Genomic DNA, 24978 nt, shown 5'->3' on the forward strand with positions numbered 1-24978 from the left:
AGTTAACAGCGGAAGGTTGTAAATGGTGGAGGCCACACAATATAAATCTAAGAATTCTTTAAGATGGGGTTTGTGGTAAATGAAAGATACGGTATATTCATAGGAAAAGAAGTTTGGAAAGAATTACTTTGATTATTGTTATTATTATATTATATTATTTTGATTTTGATTTTGATTTTGATTTTTTCATCTCCCGCCTTAAGAAATAAGAGAAATACTCCGTATTTTGATAATGGACACCAATATGGAACCGGTTCAAAATAAAAAAGAGGTTTCAAAAATTTAAAACCGGTTTTGCTAGAAAAGAGCTTCCTATAGCAAAACTAAAGGAACCGGTTTTTAATTAAAAAGAGGTTTCAAAGGTCGAAAGCAGTTTTTTGGAAAAAAGAGGTTTCTATAGCAGACCAAAGAAACCTCTTTTTGAGCAAACTTCAGAAAACCGGTCTCTTATGATTTTTGAAACCGGTTTTTACATACTTATTTAAAAACGGGTTCCTATTGGGGGTTTCTTTGCTCATTTTTGTAGTAGTGACCTCAAAATAAGTGCAAGCATGACATACTTAGTTGTTAGAAATATAAAAAAAAAAGAAGTGCACCATTCCTGTTTATATTTATACTACCGTATTGTATAAAAGTTAAATATAATACTTAGCAAGATATCTCAAAATAAAATGCAATATCAGTAGCTTCAATATTCACAACCTTTTGTTTCTTGAACGTGAGTTCACCTACATCGTTTTTCCTAAGGTTCTTTTGCTCATTGCAACCCTTCAATTATCAACAGACCTGTAAGGATCATCAGTACTTCCTCTAACTAATTGGAATTGTATAAAGAAAACCTACACATGAGATTAGATAAAACCTACATAAATAACTCATGGAACTGTATAAACAAAACCTACATAAATAACTCATGGAACGCTTCTTCATAACCTGCACTTCAACAACCGTTGCCGACTTGAATATGCACATTCGCACATGGATCATATAAAAAACTTTTTGAAGTAACCTGGTGCAAAACACAATACAGAGTATTAGTGCATCGGACTTCATACTGGTATGGAATTGACAATACAACTCAATATCGTAATTGTAATGGTATTAGATTTAAAAAACTCATTCCTCAACTTGACCTGATCAAAAGAACTTATTATTGAAAAAGTTCTTTCAGAAATCTCATTCCTTAACAAATACTATACTACAACATAAATTCATGCAAATAAAAAATACAGCTAGTGATTTGTTCATATAAGGTAGGCATCCTAATTTCATTTCATTGTCTGATTTTCAAGAAAGAAACAAAATGAAAGGCTTGCACTTCTTGTTCAAGCTATTAGTAATATCATACATCTGAAACCCTTGATCAAAATAACACCAATTTGAATTACATTTCTTGATCATAAGAAAAGTCAAACTAAATTTGTACTAACAAAAAAAAAAAAAAAAATCACCAATTTGAATAACACCAAAATAACCCTTGATCAAAATAACACCAATTTGAATATCATACTAATTAAAATACTAAATCACCATCAAACTGACCAAAACGTAGTCATTACTTCAGTTTTGTGTTCATCAATTGAAAATGACAAATGCCCAATTTAGGAAGCAACCATAAAGCAGCAACAACAATTACATAAAAATCCAGTTTTGTGCTAATCTAGTGTAGGATCGATGGTCCACCACCATGTCCTGCATATAAGCTCAAGAGTCCCTCTTTTCTCTAAAACCAATTGATGATAGAGGGAGGTTCTCATGGACTTATATATGCACATTTAGTTCTTTCCATATCCGATGTGGGACAACACAAACCGATTAGCTCCAACAATCACCCCCTTAATCGGTTTGTTCATGCACTCGTATCATATAACGTAGCTTTCTACCGCGGGCCCGTTCATTTACATCTCGACTTTTCCCGGACACCCGACCTCTTCCCCTGGTCACGTCCACAGTCACCCCGATATGAACCGCCGCTGCCACAATGATTACACTCGTGCCACCCGCTCTGATACCATTTGTAGGATCGATTTAGGTCCACCACCATGTCCTGCATATAAGCTCAAGAGTCCCTCTTTTCTCTAAAACCAATTGGTGATAGAGGGAGGTTCTCATGGACTTATATATGCACATTTAGTTCTTTCCATATCCGATGTGGGACAACACAAACCGATTAGCTCCAACATCTAGCACCTTTGACATGAAAACATAAGAATTCAGTTTTGTGCTAATTACATAAGAATTCAGTTTTGTGCTAATCAGCCTAAACTAACATGTTGCTCGACCTGTCTAATCAACGATCTTACTACCTCTTTTGTTGAAAATATTACTAATGCTAGTGTATAGTATATATAGATCTACATATTGAACTTGAACAAAAAAAGGTGTATCACTATAACATGTGTAACTTTTGAGTTGCTACCCAAGTACCCAACCTAACGACCCACCCATTTTGGCAACGACCCACCCATCTTGTAACCTTTAGTATTAAAGATTAATTCAAAATTTCAGTCACCCATCTTATAATGACCCACCCATTAATTCAGACTTTCAGTCATCTGTATCTGAATATGATCATTTATAAGCATCAAAAGTTAACTATTAATCTCAATAGTTAGCATAATAATCAAGGTAGTAAGAGAAAATTGGGCGGTTGGTCCCTGTGGTTTACATGAAATGAGGTGTTTGGTCCTCGAACTTCATTTTCGGGGTTGTTGGTCCCTGTGATTTTCAAAACACGTGTAGTTGGTCCCAGTCAGGGACCAACAACTCCGAAAATGAAAGTTCAAAACATGTGTAGTTGGTCCCTGTCAGGGACCAACCACACGTGTTTTGCATATCATAGGGACCAACAACTCCGAAAATGAAGTTCAGGGACCAAACACCCCATTTCATGTAAACTACAGGGACCAACCGCCCAATTTTCTCAGGTAGTAAGCTTCAAAACAAAGAAAAGGTAAAACTTTAGTGCATATGGGGTAATTGAAAATACAAAACCGACAACAGATAAGTTTAATAGACAAAAATCTTAAACATTACTAGAGTAAAACATTGTCATGGTGGTACTCTTTTGTATTTCTGTAACGCATTAACAAAAAAATAAATCTTGAACATTACTAAACTAAAACATTGTCATGGTTATATAGCAATGATCGTACCTTATGAAAAGAAAAGTTTACTCCAAATGTTTAATAGGAGAACAAAAAAGTTAAATAGGACATACTTAATTGCTCCACCATGCACACCAACTGAGTAAAGCTATTGTGGCACTTGTGCTTCTAGTTTATAGTTGTTCAAAGCCTATCATGTCAAATTTAAAAAGCATAAATAGATATGTACCATCATAACTTCTTTAATTTATCCTTATTCTTAAGCTACTTATCGTTACCTCCAAGATTCACATGAAATGTGCAGCAGCGTTATTCTTTAGATATTTGGCATCTAAATTAAATAAACAAACATCGGAAGTTTTAGTTAACATACAATATCTTGAATACCCTCAACCAAGCCACTCTAATAACCACCTTGAATCCATAACCGACTTAAAAAATAACATGAAGGCTCAAAATGCATGTTACTAACGAAGTGCAGCTTTGTATTCAATTATCAAATGGTATAACTTTGATCCAAAGTTGTAATTGTAAATAATCTAGTTAAATATTACTGTAATAACAATAACAAAAGATGAATAAAAAAATGAGACAATGCATATTATCTCTTCAAAAGTTGTTACACTGAGTACTTGATTAGCTACTCTTCTGTAACTTTTTTGGCCCAACAGTTACATTGTTAAGTCTTTATACAATCTGAACAAATGAGTCAAGATTGACATTGAATTTAATAGCAACACTAAAACACAGCAGCAGCGTGTACTAAAACTAATGAATCCATATTAAATTAATTAATTAACTGCCTTAAATGAAACTACATATCCATAAACTTAATGATGTATCCAAATCCAGACTCAAGATGAAATAAAACCAAAAAAACTAATCACAATTTTAATCTAAAATAATAGATTGAGACTAACCTCATCCCAGTTTTCAAAGATATAATATCTAAATCTGCAACATAAGACTGAAGCTATACTTCATTATAAATCAAGCTACGCAAACACCTCCGATCACCTGCAAATAAATTACATATAAGTTATAGATTATTACATTATGTATTGTCGTTAAATGATTACCAAGCTTCCAAAAACAACACCACAAATGACTAATAGAAAACTTTGATATGTTTAATTTATTGAACATACGCATATCAAGTTCAAACTTAAACATGAATTAGCAATAGGTAGGGTTTTGGTGTTACCCAATAAATAGATACAATTTAAATATAAAGAAAGATAAGGTAATACCTGAAAATAAATTGCATGATGAAAGATCAACAGAGATACAAATCTTTCAAAACCCTAACATAAACAAATGATAGAAGGCTACCATTATATTAATTTCGAAGGAGAATGTTGAGGATTGAGATGTAAATGGAGAAGAAGAAAGAGATGAAGATTTGAATTCAGAAGGGTGTGGATGAATAAACCAACCCACTAACATGAAAAAACCGAGTCAAATCTAATCATTAGTTCATTATTATTTTTAACCTCTATTAGGGAGTTACACGACTAATTTTAGCTATACACCACCAAATATGCAGTAGACTATTGTACAGTACAGTGCTTTAATGCACATTTGATGGTGTATGGCTAAAACTTAGTGGTGTACGAATCACCTCCCATTTCATTACTATTTTTTACCTTTATTAATCATCATGTTCTTTAAATATTTTCTTTTTTTCTTCTTCTTAGTATTCTTATTATTCAGTTTTTCACTTATATTATTATATTATTATGGATTATGGATATGGATATGGATTATGGATGACAGTAATTAAAATACAAACAGAAGTACAGAATTACCATATAAAAGACTTTTAATTATTAATTATAAAACTATTTAATAATTTGATATGATATTAGTAATAAATCAAAATTCATTTAGATTTGGATGTCTGTCTTATGTAAACGCATGTTTATGGAGTAGAAAAATGTAGGTAAATTTTTTTGTAACAGTATTAAGATGGAAAGAAATTATTTTTTAGTAAGTACTAGTAATTTTTTAAAAGTAATTTCATTACTCCGTATTATTATTATTATTATTATTATTATTATTATTATTATTATTATTATTATTACTAGTTTAATGCCCGTGAATTCACGGGATTATGAAAGCAAAATTATAATATCGATATAATAAAATTGATTGATATAATATATTCAACAAGTCTATGTCATCTTTTCAAAATCTAAGGACAAATAAAAAGTAAGCAACACAATGCCTTATGGTGTTCCAAATATGTAAAAAAAAATTAAAATTAAATTAAATTAAATAAATAAAAAAAATAAATAAATAAATAAATAACATGCGCTTCAGTTTCAAGATTTTAAATTGCATTAGGAACTACTATTAGTTTGTTAAATTTGGCATTTCTTGAGATCCTCTAAATATGAACCCTCTAAATATGCTTCTTGTTATTATGAACCCTCCAAATATGCTTCTTGGTTTCTCATAGTTTTATCTTCTAATATAACATCTTCAGTCCTGGCAACAATGTTAAACGCCAAACCTTCCAACACTCTTGAACAACACTTGATATTGCTTGTCCCACATCCTACACATACATATATAACTTCTAATTTTGATTCAATTAAAAAAAAAATGTTTCGTGTGATTGAAAAGTTACCTTGTTCATTTGAAACTTGCTTGTATCGAGTGTTGTTTGTGAGAGTCCGGGGTAACGTTGTTCAAGCTAAACAACAAACTATCGGCTCGTTCAGATAGTATAACATTCTTATCACTCTTTTCTGTTTAGACCCTCCGACAGTTTCCCTAATTCTTCGACTGTTGTGGCAGCCTCTGTTGACCAATCGTCTTCCAGGTAATATCGTTGTTCTTTTGGGTTGCGAAGTTTCATTATTTGTGTCCAATATTTTTGGCTGTGATTTTCTTGAAGGTTGTAATAAAGTGAGTTCCTTGCGTTACAATGTAAAGATAAAAATGAAGTACTGCAGAGGGAACACAAGGTAACAGATAAAAGTAATTTCCTGCTGACGTTTGGTAATATGTTTATTTAACAAAGAATTTTCAAACCATCCAGGCATAGCCTGGGTAGCCACCAGGACTTCCAATGAAGCAAGAGATCACGGGTTCGATTCCCTTCAAGGCAAATACCTTGGGGCGAGCTCCATTTAGTGACTGATTGACTAGAGGATGCTTTACCTGGTAGCGGTGGAGGCCTGGCTTGCCGTTTACCCGGGGTTTACCAACTAGAGGGGAGCCATTATGGTTCGTCGCTAGGGGGTTCCTCGTAAAAAAAAAAAAAAAAAAAAGAATTTTCAAACCTTATGTTTTGCTAATTTTCTTTTTTTTTTCCTACTGTTTTTTAATTACTTCATGTATCACAATAACTTTTATATCTTCCTGGTATGTTAGGTTCTACTTTTGATTCCAGATCTAATTTTGTGGGTTTGTGCAGAGCCATATTTTGTATTTTTATGATTTTGGTTGTAGATTATTTAAAATTGGATAGATGGGTTTGTTGTTTATGATTAAGATGTGAAAAAATTGAACACGATTTGGATATATATATATATATATTTTTTTTAATTTAGGGTTTGCAATTTTGGGGAAGAACAAATTAAGAAAGAGCAATGTTTTAGATTCAGATGAAGGAGGCTAAAAAGACGTATTTACCCTCACATGCAAAGCACATGTTAAGGGTAAACGGACATGTTTAACGGAATTTAAACGGAGGGACTCGGTATGCTTAAATGTGATAATGGAGGGACGCTGAAAGTCAAAAAAAACTTGAGGGACGCTGTTAACTTTTTGGGAAAAAATTGAGGGACCAACGTCACAATTATTTCAAAACCAAGTCAACATCTTGGTTTCTTTATAAGTACTCAAAAAATATTACAGCGTGTATTTTTTTTTTTGAGTTCCACTATCACACATGTATTTTTTTTTATTATTTTTTACTGATTAGTGATTAATCTATTTTTTATTAAAAAATTAAATTTGTTTATTACATCATATATATGTTCTGAATTTTTTTTTTTTTAATTTTCTTTTATGAATGAAAATTTTTATTTATCACATCATCTATTAAATCTCTTTTTTAATTTAATTTTCTTTTTTTCTTGTTGGTGTGTCACCTAAGCACCTAAAAAGGTACTCCCTCCGTCCCAGATTAATTTTCTCCAGAAAAAAATCACACAGTTTAAGAAAAAGTCATTGTCACATAAATATTTTCTGTACTTTTTCTTTACTTTACAGTTTTACCATCAAACAATTAATTAGAAAACCCTCTTACTTTTATAATTTAATTAATTGATTAGGGACAATATGGTAAACTTGACTAAATTTACTTTTCATATTTGATAGTGAACAATTAATCTGGGACATTCCAAAATAGAATAGTGGACGATTAATGTGGTACGGATAGAGTAGGTGCTGGTACATAGGTGGACCCATCACCCACGTCCAACTCATGTATGTGTATAATTACCAATATATCCTAATAAGCCTATTTTATTATCAGGTACACCATTTGTTTATGAATCTTTATCTACTATCTTTTTTTTTTCTTTCAAAAACTACTGGTTCTTTCTTCTATCATGATTTATAAGTGGTTTTTATCAACGAAAAAAAAAACCTAGGAAGCTAGAAGCAAAAGTGTTAGAGCACACATAATAAAATGGAAGATCACGATGAGTAGAATTATACATATAACAACTATTATATCCCTCAGGTGATATGTAGCCGACATGAAAAAAAACATGAACTCAACTAATTTGCAGTATATAATTGATTGTATAATTGATTGATGTACGAAAACTTGAATTATTAATTTGTACAATTAACTAATAAATTATATTTTTCTTTCATTTCTTTTACTTTCCTTCGAACTTGAAAATACAATTAAGATATTTTATATTCCATTCCTCTCCATTATAATACTCTCTTCTCCTTTCTATCACATTCTTTTCCACCTTAAAAAAACTCGAGAACACAGCCTAAGCTACAAACTAAGCATATGTCTTTGGATAAGGGAAGTTTTTTTTTTAAACAAATTGAATAGAGCATCTTACATATACAATTTCTAACTAAACAACACTCTATCAACCTGACCTGAGAAACATATATGATTTGCAATTGCACATCAACAGACATACAGATGAAAAAAGATGATGCTATTGTTCAGCCATTCCAGGATTTTTATCAACGAAAGAATTTTTAGAGAAACGTATCGTTTTTTATGGCTAATCAATGGTAGCAACTCCATGCCTAAAAATAATAATTTTTCATGCCGCGTCAGAGAAAAAAAATAGTTCATAAAACTGGAGCATATATGATCATAATATCAAAGGCTGAAACTACAAATCAAAATAACATACAACTAATTTAATAAAAAAAAACCTGACTTGAAATGAAGATAATTCAGTTGTGCATAGCAGAGAACCTCAAAACTATTAGAAAAGTCATGTTTGAAATGGGGGTTCATATGTAATACAGATGAATTTTTTAAGGGAATAAAACTTGTACTCCGTAAAAAAAATACAGTAAGTAAATATAGCAAAGGTCTACATATCAAAATCTCAATCTCAAAAGAGAAAAACCATGAATAATCCCAAATTAAGTACAAAATTCACAAAATCAAACTTGAAAAAATACTTTCAAAAGACTATCTAAAAGATAGTACTCCAATAATTAATAACCACGACAAAGATCGGAAGGCGCAACTAAAGTCTCTACATACTCAATCCCATGAACCGTTGCAAAATCTGTCACACTTAAAGAAGTATTGTGTAACTCAAACGAACACTTTGATATGTCGTAAACAATAACACGGTTTAAACTATCTACTATCATAATTCTTCCATCGTCCATAATATTTACAACACGAAATTCGTAAAGATCATCATTAACTGTACCATAACATGGGAAACTAATTTCTTTTGACCATAAATTCTCGACTCCTTTCATTACCCATATATCGTACCCACTTTCAACAAAGTTGCTAGTATCGGTGATCATACAAAGGTTCCCATGAAACGTACCTAAACGAGTTTCTGTAAAACAACCTTGATTAGGTAATTGTATCTCTGAAAATACCATCTCATTAACATTAAGTGCCATAATCTTCATACGATAAGAAGCAATCCAATACAAATATCCATTCACGAACGTTCCAACATTATCATCAAAATCGTTTTTACTATATTGTGTGACTACTTTCGACGTGCTCCATGAACTCGTTCTAAAACAAAAGACATCACATGTGTTCAAATAGTAATTTTTAGATGAGTTATTAGATGCTCTATACAATCGAACCATCTTCAAATCACGATCCAATACTGTTTTACCATACGCAATTCCATACACAAAAGATGAGTCATCATAATCATCATCAATGTTACTATTAATAGGATCAGGAAGTCTCTTGAATGCATGCGTAAACGGATTGTATAGGATCGTACGCAACTTTCTTCCTTTAGTGTTAGACTTAACATTAGAATCCATTCGGATGTAAATGACTATCCCACTAAATGTTCCGATTATTTTTTGAGTGGGACGACTATTCTTGTGGCTCGTAACGAAGAACTTTCTTTGTGATTTTGAATTAATCGTGAAACAAAGATCTGAAATCACGCGATTCCAATGTGGTGATACACATCTGCATCGTGATAAAGGTTTATTACTAGGAAGTCTAGCAAGTATGTTTCGAAGAATGTCATCAGGCATAGAATCCATCGATCTGTTATGAGCAACCAGTTTCGATTAATGGTAAAGTAAGGAGAAAGTGATATATATGATTTAATAAAACTTGGGGGGCAAGTAAATTTGAATAAACTTGAAGGGCAAGTGAATTAGAATAGACTTGATTGACAAGTATAAGATAACTAAATCAGAGAAAGAATTACAGATTACCTTTCTTTGAGACTCACGAATTGAAGGAAAAAACAAAACCTAGGATTGAATTATACGACCGATGTCCACCTACAATTCAAGCAATATCAAACAGATGCATGTGATAAGTATTGAATTAATAAATAATCATCGAATGGTTATTTGAAAAACAAACTAATTAAAACAGAACCTCTTTTGGTTTTGTTGTTTCAGTACGTTAGATGCAAAGACCACAATAATTGATGTCGATTAATTCTTAACCCAAACCCTTGTGGTTTTCTCGGTGTTCGATCGTCAGATGCAAACTGAAAAAAAAAAAAAAAAAAAAAAAAAAAAAAAATTAATAATAATAATAATAATAAAATAAAGACAAAATTGTCCACTTCATCCCTGTGTTTTTCACTTTTTACTCGTTTCATCCCTGTATTTTATTTTTTTCATTATTGATCCTTAAAAACATTATAAAGTCTCAATTTCATCCCTCATCATAACGAAGGTTAACTAAGTCCGTTAAAACTATTCACGGAGACTATCCATATAATTTTTAACTAATTAAATTACAAAAATCAATTCCTTTTGATTCTTAAAGATAAGGAGAAAGAATGAATTAATTTTTGTAATTACATTACAAAAATCAAATTCATTATTCATATTATATACATCATCTACAGATCCGAAAGTTCAGAAAATAGAAATTATGTTCATATTCTGATTTCTGTTCGAACATTACATTCAAGTTTTTCATCATGAGCTACAATTTCTCACATCAACAATTGATGAAAAATAGCACAATCTGAATTTACAACAGTGATCTACAACCAAAATATAATGTTCGTACTGTGAGCCTTAGCAATTGTATAATGCACGTGTATGAACCAATGTTGGTGTTGTATTTATCACCTCCTAATTAACATAACAGAAGGAAAGAAAGAAAGTAAGTAACTCTTTATAGGTACATAATAAATGCACAATAGCTCAAATACTAATTTATCAACTTTAAAAATTCATCGTACAAGTAGAACACACAGTAAAGTGTCTTGTTTACAGGAAATCACATATAGACGCTTCACACATCTCGATGTTAACAAGTTCAGGTAAAACGTAAATTATCTGCTACCTACAAAGAGTGTTCCACAATACTCCGTATCAAAAGTCTAGTGAAGCAAACAGTCCTCTTCTAAAAGTTTTACATTATGACTTGTGAGGCACCCATAGTCATACAATTATACATGCCTTACACATGTCACGTAACAGTCAACAAAATAAAAAACCAAAGCTAAATCTTATTTCAACGTTTAGATTAATCTCGCGAAGCTCTATGCCAATTTTGAAGATCAAATTCATTGATTCTAGTCCGAATTTTGAAGTCGAATTTTGGAATCAGTTAACTGTTCTTCATTCATCAAATTGGCAAATTATGTGTTGATTCAGGTTCTATAAATGATTTTTGAGTGTTAGGCTTTGGATTTAGAACTAAGTTTCATGAAGAAATCAATTCCTTAAAGTTCTTAAATCTCAATATCATAAGACAAGGAGGAAGAATTAATTGATTTTTGTAGTTTAATTAGTTGAAGATTACATGGATAGTCCCTGTAAATAGTTTTAACGGACTCATTTAACCTTCGTTAGGGTGAGGGATGAAATTGAGACTTTAAAATGCTTTTAAGGATGAAAAATGCAGAAAATAAAACACATGGATGAAATGGGCAAAAAATAGAAAATACAATGACGAAATGGACAATTTTGTCTAAAATAAAATAAAATCTATTAATTCCTTAACCTTGGTTTAGTTGCTATTCTGTCGCAATAGACAAAATTGCACCGTTGGTCCTTTAACTTCGTATCAAATGACACAAGTAATCTTTTTTTTTTTTTTTTAAAACCTCGTTGACCCTCATCTATCAAAGTTTGACACGAATGACCCTATCACTAACTTTCATTAAATTATACCCGTTAAGTTTGACACGTGAGGGCAATTTTATCCACACCTTATTTGTGCCGATCGCAATCAAAAATCATAAAATCAAACTCAACATAAAAATTTCATCATCATCCATCATCTTGATAAAATTTATTTCTCACCTGCTATTCATTACAGTATCATTAAGATCAAAAACTAAATCAAATCAAACCCAAATCAAATATAAACCAAATCAAATCAACGTAATTGTACCTGATATTCCTTGTATCTCTTTTTTTTTTTTGTCAATTAATCAAATCAAATCAAACTAATGACTAATAAGTATACATGTACGCAACAACATTCAATAAACTTAATAATAAATAAATATAGATATAATAACGATAGATTTAAGGATGCCAAGAATTACAAGGTAAGTCGGACAGTGGCGGATCCATAAATAGTTTTCAACGGGGGCAAATTTTTACTAAAAAAATTTTTAACTATAAAAATTGTACGAAAGACGCAAAACATTTCAAAATTCTAATAAATAACATTAAATGCTAAGCATTTCAAACTTATATGGTGCATGATATTAAAAACATAATATGACTCCTAAGAGTCTTAAGCTTATAGATGGTGCAAGATAATTAAAAATAAAGTTACAAATCAGGTCTCGAACTTGAGACCTTTAGGTTAAAGAGAAAGCGTCTAACCAGCTACACTAATTAGCAGTTACATTCATTATATCTTGTATATTTATTGTATAACATATATCTCAGCACTGTTTTTAATGAAATTGCATAAAAAATTCTGTTAAAAAAATTTGATTCGTAATGACCCCCATTGCACCATGGTGGATCCGCCCCTGAGTCGGAGTACCACTCTCACTGAAACCCAAAACCTTTGTTGTGAAACCGATTGCAAATCCTAATACCCACGCAAATCAATTCCATAGTTGCAGGTGGGTGTCAACTGTCAACCGAGGGAAAAGATGAGTTCATCGGCCGACGGTTGGTTAACGCCGAAGGTTGTTACAGCCGGTGGTGGTTATGGCGGTGAGGTGTGTTATGGATTTAATTACAAGTGTGCCTAGCACGTGACTATGTAACTGAACATCATAACAGAATTAGTAGTTTGGTAGTTTAAATACTAGCATAGTCATTTGTAGTAGTTAGCGAATGAATCTGTATGTGTGTGATCACACTTTCTTCCCCCTTTTTCTCTGTAATTCCATTCTAGTTCTTGTAACTCAATTGTAGTTCTTGTAACGAATTGCATTTCAATTTCGCAAGCTTCGATTGTTCCAAGCTGTCAGGTTGAATTGAGATTATTTGAAGTTAATTACTTAGACTAATCATAACAGTGGTATCAGATTTCAAGTTTCGTATCCTAGGGTTTGTTCAAAAACTTTTCTGGACATTTCGTGATTAATCAGAAAATTTAGTAAACAATGGTGATATCAACAAGTAGTAACAGTGAGAGTCTTGATCTTTTAGAAGGCTGCCATTACGGAGTTGAATCAGAGCATGGTAGACATGAGTAAGAAAATCAATCAACGACTTGATGATTTGCTCATACAACAACAAGGTTTCAAGGACGAATTGCAACAGTTTACAAACAGAAAAGTGAACCAAGGTACTGATCGATTTCTTCAATTTTCGATGTGTGATGTTAAAAATTCTAGGTCTTGCTCTCAAATTGTTGGTGATTTAGGAGATACAGTGGTATATTATAACGATAGGAAAGCAAAACCTGTGAGAATTAATCATGCACACAAGGTGCTCGATAAAATGTTAGTTATTAGTTTTCTTGAACAAGATGGATCAGTTCAAGACTATTATGAAGCCTTTGATTCTTGGTTCAAAAATATGGGATTAGATGAATTCTATGTCATTGATATTTTCATTTGTGGGTTGAAACCGAAAATTAAGAAAGGTATTACCATTTTTAAACCCAAAACTCTCTATGATGCATATATGTTGGCTAAATTCCAAGAAGATGCACTAGAGGTAATGAAGCGTAGGTCTCAAGTCTTTGATATTAAGTCTTCTCATTTTGAAACTTCAAATAAATTCAAGGGTAATGATATTGTGAATTATGATGTTGAAGTGGTGGTCATGGACATTCATAATTCTATTGACAAGAATGAAAGTCAACTTATCAATGCACAAGAAACTACATTAGTCAACCATGATTATGAAAATGATGCTTCCATTCTTAAAGTTGAAAGTGCAAATGAGGTGAACGTGACTGATTTGTATAGCCCGAAGGAAGGGAAAACTACTTCACCATTGCCACATGTTCCTGGTTTTAAGGAGTTAAATGAAGTGAACGAGCATATTGGTTGTTTGGTCAATGTAGAAAAGTTAACTGAGGTGATTAACAACAAGGGGTTGAAATCAATACCTCCTTTAAAAGTTAAAGATGGAAGTGTGGCAAGAAGCAACAATGATTTAGTAGCTTTCGGTGAATCCAAAGATGTGTCTGCTGTTGTAAATGGTCAACAGATTAATGATCAAAGTTCATGCAATGGGAATTTAAGGAATGCAATTCTTATGGGTGTAGAAGATAATGAAGGTGAACAGAAACATGCATTGGCTGGAGGTGCAAATGCACACAAGCTGCTACAATGTATCACAAATAAGAATGAATGTGTCACTTATGATGACTTAACTCATATGTCGAGTACACCATTTCAAGTCGTTGATGAATTTTATGAGCACGCTAGTCTCATCAGCTCTCTTCTAGACGAGTCAAGTGAGCATCGTGAGTTTTACCTGACAATCGGGAAGTACAAAAAGGAATTTGCATTCGGGTTACGGGTTGTTTCAATTGATGTCACATTTATTTTTGAACCGGGTAAGCCGTTTATTGTGAAATCGTGTTCAAGGAAATTCTTGAGGTTCACAATCTTTTCGAAGAGTGTTGACTCTGTTTTGACCAATCGCACATTCATCTTTGATCGAGGAAATCCTGCAATTATTGTTGACAGCACGTTCTTTTTTGATCGTGGAAGATTTTGGAGCGTTTTGATTCACTATGATCTATGACTAGCTATGAACACTTACACATGCTTGAGGACAAGCATGTTTTGAAGGAGAGGATATTGTTATGGATTTAATTACAAGTGTGCCGAGCACGTGACTACGTAACTGAACATCATAACAGAATTAGTAGTTTGGTAGTTTAAATACTAGCATAGTCATTTGTAGTAGTTAGCGAATGAATATGTATGTGTGTGATCACACTTTCTTCCCCCTTTTTCTCTGTAATTCCATTTTAGTTCTTGTAACTCAATTGTAGTTCTTGTAACGAATTGCAATTCAATTTCGCAAGCTTTGATTGTTCCAAGCTGTCAGGTTGAATTGAGATTAGTTGAAGTTAATTACTTAGACTAATCGTAACAAGGTGGTTATGGCAGTGCGTTGGTTACGGCAGTTGTGATGACCCGAGAATTTCCAACCAAATTTAAACTTGAATCTTATATGGTTTCGACACGATAAGTAAAGTCTGTAATGTTGAGTCTCAAAATTTTTGTAACTATGTTCATGTATTCATTTGACCTATGACTACCCCCGACGATTAACGAACAATTGTTTGTAAATAAATATGTATACATATATATATATATATATATATATATATATATATATATATATATATATATATATATATATATATATATATATATAATAAAGTGAAACTATAAAATATAAACATTAGAATTAAATATGTAAAATAAGATATAAACTAATTAAGGGTAATTTAAAATGAATCTATATACATATAAAAGTATACATGGTTTCTGCGTATAATTATTATTATGTGTATATTATAATACATATAGAGTTTATAAATAAATAATAAATATTCAATAAAAGTTACTATATAATGTAGTAAATAAATATTACATAATTAATAATATAATACAAGTCAAAATATAGTTGCATTATTAATATTATTACTTTCAGAAATATTAACATTTATATCAGTATTGTTAATATCATTACATATACATATGTGAAATTTGATACATTTGATTTATTGTAATATTATTATTATTATTAACATTATTATTATCATTATTAATATTAATATCATTTTTATTATGACTAGTAGTAAAATTTAAATTTTTGTTATTATGATTAATATTATTATTATTATTAAATATTATCATTTTTTTATTGTTATAGATCAACAACATTATTATTATTATAAAAGTAATATAATTCATTAATATTATCATTAACATTATTATTGACAATTATTGTTATCATCATTCTTAAATTATTAGTATGATGATTATATTTAAAGTTAACAGTATTATTTTTATATATAATATCATTATTAATTATTATTATAAATTATATTATTATTATCTTGATTATTAATAATATATATTTATATTTATTAATGAAAATCGTATAAAGAAAAACAGATGAATCCAATTCCAGTACAATCAACTGTAACTAAATTTGATTTCCTGTCATAGTCGATCGTACCAATTATGCACCTAATCACACGAATCAAACAAAGGGAGAAGAACAAAATCAGTTTTAGGTCTTTATCATATATACATATTTCTGTTTTATTAAATTACTGGAAAGAAACTTTCTGTCAAAATCTTCTGTATATAATCGATTAAACTCAAGGTAATTCAGGGATCCCACTTTCTTCTCCCTATCAATATCTAATATCAATAATAATTAAATTCAAATTATAAATATATTTTTTTTATATCCTGCAGCTCGATACCTCTATAATGAACTCAAAACACCATAACTCGGATTCGATTGAATTTTCAAAAACTAGAAATACAGAAGTGTTAGGAATCTCTTACTCAATCTTTTTGTAAAGTTTTACGACCCAATTCCTCAAAACGAATTCGAATTTGAGAGTCAAAGTTTTCGAATTAAAAAGTCAAATATTGTTCTTCAATTGAATTCGTGATATCTGTTACGATTTAAGGAAAATTGAGGATTGAGAAAGATTTTAGAAAAGTTTTACAACTTATTTCATGTTGTGATTTTTATTTAAAACATTTTCAAACTCTAGATCATATTTTTTTTTTAGAACCGTGAGCTGCACAGCAGCGGTGCTGTTTTTTTTTACAATTAATATAAACATTTGATTTTATAAAATTAGTAATATTTTGAAGTATCAAAATTCGTTGTGTATGAGTTGGATATATTGGTTTTAATACCTCTGATCGAACTATAATGTGAAGAAGATGAAGAAAAAGGAGAAACATAATGGAAGGGTTAAATAAAATTGGCTTTGGGTTTAATCATAAATGAAGGGATAGCGTAATGGTTGTGTGAGTTAGCGGGTTTCGAGAGGTCGGGGGTTCGAGTCCCTGGAGGGGCTGTACTCTTTTTAGGCCGATTTTCTTGAGGTAGTCACATCTTTTTATTGTTATTTATTATTATTATTATTATTATTATTATTATTATTATTATTATTATTATTATTATTATTATTTACTATCATTATGTTAGTTGTTATTATAGGATTATTGTTATTATTAATGTAAAGTATGATATTATTATTATTATTACTAGTATTATCAATTAAAATTTTTTAGTATTATCATGACTAACATTATTATTATTATTTTAGTTATCATCATTAATATGATTATGAACATGTTAATAACATTCATGTTACGAAATTTATAACAAAAGCGATATGATAAAAATTATCGAAAATGGTTATAATTAAATGAATACAAGTACGATTAGGAAAACGATTATGAATTTAAGTTATAAAATAGGTAGTCATAAGTAAGTATTAGTATTATTATTAGTAGTATTATTATCATTTTAGTTATTAAGATAAATATTAGTGTTATTATTATTATTAGTAAATCATTATTATTATCAAAACTATTTATTTTAAACAAATAAATAATCTGTGCATAAAATATACTTATTACATATATTCTAATTATATTAATATTTTACATAACTATATATATATATATATATATATATATATATATATATATATATATATATATATATATATATATATATATATATATATAAAACCTATTAATATTATTTATATAAATACTTACATATAACAAACCATTGATTTTTAATTATAACACTAAACAAGTATATATATAAATATGGACACATTAATATAACTATATAGATTTTAATCATTTTAAAACATATATACAAAATAAATATATATAACATATAAGTTATTAATATAAAAATTATATCATTAATAATAATATATATGAATTTGTTCGATTACGATTATATGTTTTAATATAAATATGAATAATATAGGTTCGTGAATCCGAGGCCAACCCTGCATTGTTCAATGTCGTCATATGTATTTTTACTACAAAATACATTACAGTGAGTTTCATTTGCTCCCTTTTTAAATGCTTTTGCAATATATATTTTTGGGACTGAGAATACATGCGCTGTTTTTATAAATGTTTTACGAAATAGACACAAGTAGTCGAAACTACATTATATGGTTGAATGATCGAAGCCGAATATGCCCCTTTTGCTTGGTAGCCTAAGAATTAGTAAACCGATCTACTAATTGACGCGAATCCTAAAGATAGAACTATTGGGCCTAACAAACCCCATCCAAAGTACCGGATGCTTTAGTACTTCGATTTCGTTTTTATCATGTCCGAAGGATTTCCCGGAATGATAGGGGATATTCTTATATGCATCTTGTTAATGTCGGTTACCAGGTGTTCAATTCATATGAATGATATTTTTGTCTCTATGCATGGGACGTATATTTATGAAAATGAAAATCTTGTGGTCTATTAAAATGATGGAACTGATTATTTATGTTAAACTAATGAACTCACCAACCTTTTGGTTGACACTTGAAAGCATGTTTATTCTCAGGTACGAAAGAAATCTTTCGCTGTGCATTTGCTCATTTTAGAGGCATTACTTGGAGTCATTCATGACATATTTCAAAAGACGTTGCATTCGAGTCGTCGAGTTCATCAAGATTATTATCAAGTCATTTATAGTTTAGATATATTATGAAATGGTATGCATGCCGTCAACTTTCAATGTATTGAAAGTTTGTCTTTTTAAAAAAAATGAATGCAATGTTTGTAAAATGTATCATATAGAGGTCAAGTACCTCGCAATGAAATCAACTATTGTGAATTGTTTATAATCGATATGGACTTCGTCCAGATGGATTAGGACGGGTTATGAAGTTGGTATCTGAGCGGTGGTCTTAGCGAACTAGGTCTGCATTAATGTGTCTAACTGATAAGTCGTTAGGATGCATAAATGAGTATGGACTTTAACCGTGTCTGCATGTCAAAAGTTTTGCTTATCATTTCTAGTCGGAAATCATCTGCTTATCATTCTTAGAAAATTGCCTGCTTATCATTCTTAGTCTAGACACATCATGTTACAATGATTGCATGAATAGTGTATAGACAAAATTCATATCTTAGCGTATCTGCTAATTCATATCTTAGCATATCTGTTATTGTTACCTTAGCCTGACAGATTCCGTAGATTCCTCCGTAACTTATGGGATTTTAGTATTATATATGCATATGTAAATTATGTATTGCAGGGTACTAATCTACATTCTATAATCTATTTCTTATCGAAAATCCTTCATCTGATCGTACGAGATGAATCCCTCAACCAATTCGAATATCTCGGATTCCGACAGCTATTTCGATATGGAGTTTCACCTAAGCTCCGGAAGCAGCGTCACTAGAATGAATCAGCCAATCAGCCATCCCCAATTCATCTGATGGGTTCGTAGTCTACTTAATCATTGGAGACAAGAAGAAGCGATCCCTTTCATCCACCATATTGTCCTCTGGGCGAAGAACCTGAAGCATTCACCGGCGAACCAATTCGAAACACCATTTTCACTCTCATTTCCCGAATATCTCGCCACGATTATATTCTATCTAAAATTCTAAACCTTATTCATCCGTTTGATCCAACTGACAATCATCCCGGTGTAATAGAAGAAATCAACGAGCTTCGCTCCCGAGTTGTAACCTTGGAAAATATGGTGCAAAACGTACCAGCTTTAGCAACATCACTGGCACCAACAGTACCATCAGTAATAGCACCAGTACCATCAACAATCCATGCCTCAACATCTCATTCTATACCTTGAGTATAATCATCATTCTACGTATCGTTCTATATCAATTATCTTCGTTCTTCATGGCGATTATGTAATCTCTAATGTTTTAGAGATTATGTACTCTAATTCTAGCCGTAAACCAGATGAGTTTAATATCATATTAACTCATTAAATCCACAATTTACATCTGAAGAAAATATATATGTATATATGTTTTCATAAAGATTGTAATTAAAAATTCTTTTGTACAGACTGTTGATGGTGAAAATATTTTAACGGGTAGGTAATACCCTAGAAATATTTAGATTTCACATTAATAAGTTACACTTACATTCTTCGAACCTGATTCAACAGTCATTTACTATCCTACTTACATCCACAAGATATACGAATCCGTTCACCACAAAATAACCAATTTCATTCAATTTCATATTTGGATTTTGACTTACCAAAATCCAACAAGTGGCATAATGAAGAAAACATTGGACAAAAAAATAAAATTTGATAGAAACAAACAAATTAACTATGATAAATTTTGTTAAGAATCCACGCTAACAAAATTCTAACTAACTGTTCCTAGCTAACTGTTAATTCCTTATTACATTTTATTATCGCAATTATTTATTGCAGTTTATTTATCGCAAATTATATTCTCGCAAATTTTATTTATCGTCATTTAATTTCTGTTATTTATTTTACGCACTTTAAATATCGGGACACGTATACAAGGTTTTGACATATCATATCGACGCATCTATATATATTATTTGGAATAACCATAGACACTCTATATGCAGTAATGCTGGAGTTAGCTATATAGGATTGAGGTTGATTCTACAATAATATATATAGTTTGAGTTGTGATCGAGTCTGAGACATGTACACGGGTAACGATACGTATTAATTAATTCGAATATTATATATTAAACTATATATGAATTATTGGACTGTTAACTGTGAACTATCGACTGTGGACTAGTAACATTGGACAATTAAAATGAATTAAAATATTGATTATAACATATGAAACTAAACAATTCTTCAAGTTTGCCACTTGATTTCATCCTAAACCTCATTGTATCTTGACGATTACAATCTGCGTTCAAACCTTTCATGATTCTTGAAAATACCTCAATCGAGAGGATAAACCCACCGCACTTCATCTACGAGAGAAAAGATTTATGCATATAGTTATACACCTGAAAACACTCGGAACCTGAGTAAACGTTTAACACGTATCTGTGCTAGCTCCTTTGTCATTGTTATTACTGAAAATAACTTTGCAATTCCTTTTCAAAATTATCCAATTTTGTCACAGCTCCAACAAGTCAACTTTGACTTTTCACTCGGATTAGCTTATTATAACCCTGATATATAAGTTGTCTTTCGTCATCGATACTGGGAAACCGTTTATATCTCACCACATTAGCATTAAATTTACCAACAACTCCGTTGATCTTTGACTTTCCGAAAAGTCACTATATTCAGTGAAACCCTATCATTTACTCATTTACATCTTATAACGAGAATTACTATACCAACTACCGGGGATTAGTAATCAGTGATTTGAAATCTCGCAGCATGTCTACATCAACAGTTATATGTATACATATAATCCTTATCCCTTAGAATTATGATCTACCACCCTGAAATTTTGAAAAGCACCCAGTCTACAAATCAATACTCCAAATTCTAAAAAAAAAAAAAAAGCTGAATACAGAAGCAAAAACTGTACAAGCTGAATACAATAGCAAAAATTGTACACGACCTTAACCGTCGAAGGTATAACGATAAAGAATAGTATGTTGGCAAAGCTCAGAAAAGTTGGAACTGGAAACCAGATTGAGCAAACCATGAAGGAGACTCTGAACAAATTACAAGGACTGAACTTGTACATAAAGAATCCAGATGATTCTATTTCTGATGAAATCTTTAGCGAATACCTTACTCCTTAACCACTCTAAATCATCGTGAATGAATTTCTTCATCACAATTTGATCCTAAGATATCATCGTACCTTTATTTATTAATATCCTCAATATTTCTGAAGATATCTTCATAAATATTCTCGTCCGAAATTATTTATCTTTTCGTGCTATCCGTATTATATCATAAAATGAAACTGTTTTAGTTTCTATATTCTGCGAACCTTTGAATTTAAAATATGAATGTTTTTGAAGTAATGTTGGGAACTGATGCATGAGTTAGTATAATATAATGACACTTGATCAACGTGATTATATTACAGTAAGTCATGCTGAGTTTCTAATGGAACGTGATGATTCACAGATCATAACGTCATCATGTGCCATGTTACACGACTCTTACATTCTATCTATTCTATAAACATATTAGGAACCTATTTTCTTGATAGTTTTATCTTTTCTCTTGAATTCTGGTAATTTAACAATCAAGATCATGTCATTACAATTTCTCTCTTAGAACATTAGGCATATTCAATCGAAACTCCATATCTATGAATTCTGGACCATTACTTGCGACAAGAAAACAAAAGCATGAAGCTCCGAAAGAGAAAGGGGTATAAATCGCAGCAAATAAAAGAGAGCATTAACTGTGAATGACGATGATTATAGAAGACGGAAGGCAAAGAGCTCCAAAATATAAAAGAAAATATAAAGCCCAATAACAATCCGGAGGTTACAAACCGTGAATAGTAATACGAATAGCAATATAAAGACACGATATAATTAAGAATAGTATCACCCCAAGGTAATAGTAGAAGTAAACAGATTTTTCTGATGGAAGATTGAAAAGAAGGATGACAGAAATGATAATTAGAAAATATCAAGGATTAGAACGGGATTAAGCATTTTCATAATCTTTTGGATATATGAACTAAGAAAGGAAGTATAGGAATGGTGAGAATAATGGAACGGAAGAGTTTAATTTATAATGGAAATATCAGACAGAGTAATCGAGGCAGATCACCGTATTCAATTATTGAGATCTTAATTTCCTTATTCGCCGAAGAATCAAATCTTTTAGATTTCAAAAATTTTCTTTAATCCCTTGAATTCCGGAATTCAACCTCCTACGTCAAAAATTATGACGAAATTTATTTTCCTCATTACACTATTTTTGGATAGCTTCATTCGTGCTCTTCGAATAATCGAATTATTTTATCTGTATTATTCAATAATGATAAAACTCTATTTATCAGCTCATATTCGTCAGGAAAACATATTTATTGTTAGCCATGATGACCTCACTCAAATTTCGGGACGAAATTTCTTTAACAGGTAGGTACTGTGATGACCCGGGAATTTCCAACCAAATTTAAACTTGAATCTTATATGGTTTCGACACGATAAGCAAAGTCTGTAATGTTGAGTCTCAAAATTTTTGTATCTATGTTCATGTATTCATTTGACCTATGACTACCCCCGACGATTCACGAACAATTGTTTGTAAATAATATATATATATATATATATATATATATATATATATATATATATATATATATATATATATATATATATATATATATTATAAAGTGAAACTATAAAATATAAATATTAGAATTAAATATGTAAAATAAGATATAAACTAATTAATTGTAATTTAAAATAAATCTATATATATATATAAAAGTATACATGGTTTCTGCGTATAATTATTATTATGTGTATATTATAATACATATAGAGTTTATAAATAAATAATAAATATTCAATAAAAGTTACTATATAATGTAGTAAATAAATATTACATAATTAATAATATAATACAAGTCAAAATATAGTTGTATTATTAAGATTATTACTTTCAGAAATATTAACATTTATATCAGTATTGTTAATATCATTACATATACATATGTGAAATTTGATACATTTGATTTATTGTAATATTATTATTATTATTAACATTATTATTATCATTATTAATATCAGTTTTATTATGACTAGTAGTAAAATTTAAATTTTTGTTATTATGATTAATATTAGTATTATTATTAAATATTATCATTTTTTTATTATTATTATAGATCAACAACATTATTATTATTATAAAAGTAATATAATTCATTAATATTATCATTAACATTATTATTGACAATTATTATTATCATCATTCTTAAATTATTAGTATGATGATTATATTTAAAGTTAACAGTATTATTTTTATATATAATATCAGTATTAATTATTATTATAAATTATATTATTATTATCTTGATTATTAATAATATATATTTATATTTATTAATGAAAACCGTATAAAGAAAAACATATGAATCCAATTCCAGTACAATCAACTGTAACTAAATTTGATTTCCTGTCATAGTCGATCGTACCAATTAGGCACCTAATCACACGAATCAAACAAAGGGAGAAGAACAAAATCAGTTTCAGGTCTTTATCATATATACATATTTCTATTTTATTAAATTACTGGAAAGAAACTTTCTGTCAAAATCTTCTGTATATAATCGATTAAACTCAAGGTAATTCAGGGATCCCACTTTCTTCTCCCTATCAATATCTAATATCAATAATAATTAAATTCAAATTGTAAATATATTTTTTTTATATCCTGCAGCTCGATACCTCTGTAATGAACTCAAAACACCATAACTCGGATTCGATTGAATTTTCAAAAACTAGAAATACAGAAGTGTTAGGAATCTCTTACTCAATCTTTCTGCAAAGTTTTACGACCCAATTCCTCAAAACGAATTCGAATTTGAGAGTCAAAGTTTTCGAATTAAAAGGTTAAATATTATTCTTCAATTGAATTCGTGATATCTGTTACGATTTAAGGAAAATTGAGCATTGAGAAAGATTTTAGAAAAGTTTTACAACTTATTTCATGTTGTGATTTTTAGCTAAAACATTTTCAAACTCAAGATCATAATTTTTTTTAGAACTGTGAGATGCACAGTAGCGATGCTGTTTTTTTTTTTTACAATTAATATAAACATTTGATTTTATAAAATTAGTAATATTTTGAAGTATCAAAATTCGT

The 24978-nt window shown here is 30.2% G+C and overlaps 1 protein-coding gene and 2 long non-coding RNA genes across 4 annotated transcripts; 1 reads left to right on the top strand and 2 right to left on the bottom strand.

Moving 5' to 3' along the window:
- Nucleotides 1–509: 509 nt before the first annotated feature.
- Nucleotides 510–4480, bottom strand: LOC139893163 (uncharacterized). 2 transcript variants are annotated; one of them, XR_011774372.1, is made up of 6 exons: nt 4358–4480; nt 4028–4124; nt 3386–3438; nt 3221–3297; nt 934–1009; nt 510–839 (listed from the first exon to the last, which is right to left on the bottom strand). It is a non-coding gene; the product is annotated as an uncharacterized lncRNA (long non-coding RNA). The 2 variants fall into 2 exon arrangements; XR_011774371.1 differs by having other exon boundaries at nt 510–1009.
- A 1158-nt stretch (nt 4481–5638) lies between these two features.
- LOC139893164 (uncharacterized) lies at nt 5639–6849 on the top strand. Its single transcript, XR_011774373.1, has 3 exons — nt 5639–5934; nt 6010–6079; nt 6668–6849. It is a non-coding gene; the product is annotated as an uncharacterized lncRNA (long non-coding RNA).
- A 1916-nt stretch (nt 6850–8765) lies between these two features.
- Nucleotides 8766–9809, bottom strand: LOC139889783 (putative F-box protein At3g16210). Its single transcript, XM_071872716.1, has one exon. The coding sequence runs from the start codon at nt 9807–9809 to the stop codon at nt 8766–8768; it is 1044 nt and encodes a 347-aa protein (XP_071728817.1).
- Between the last annotated feature and the right edge of the window lie 15169 nt (nt 9810–24978).

This window comes from Rutidosis leptorrhynchoides, chromosome 2 (assembly GCF_046630445.1).
Source record: "Rutidosis leptorrhynchoides isolate AG116_Rl617_1_P2 chromosome 2, CSIRO_AGI_Rlap_v1, whole genome shotgun sequence".
In the NCBI taxonomy this organism is placed as follows: domain Eukaryota; kingdom Viridiplantae; phylum Streptophyta; class Magnoliopsida; order Asterales; family Asteraceae; genus Rutidosis; species Rutidosis leptorrhynchoides.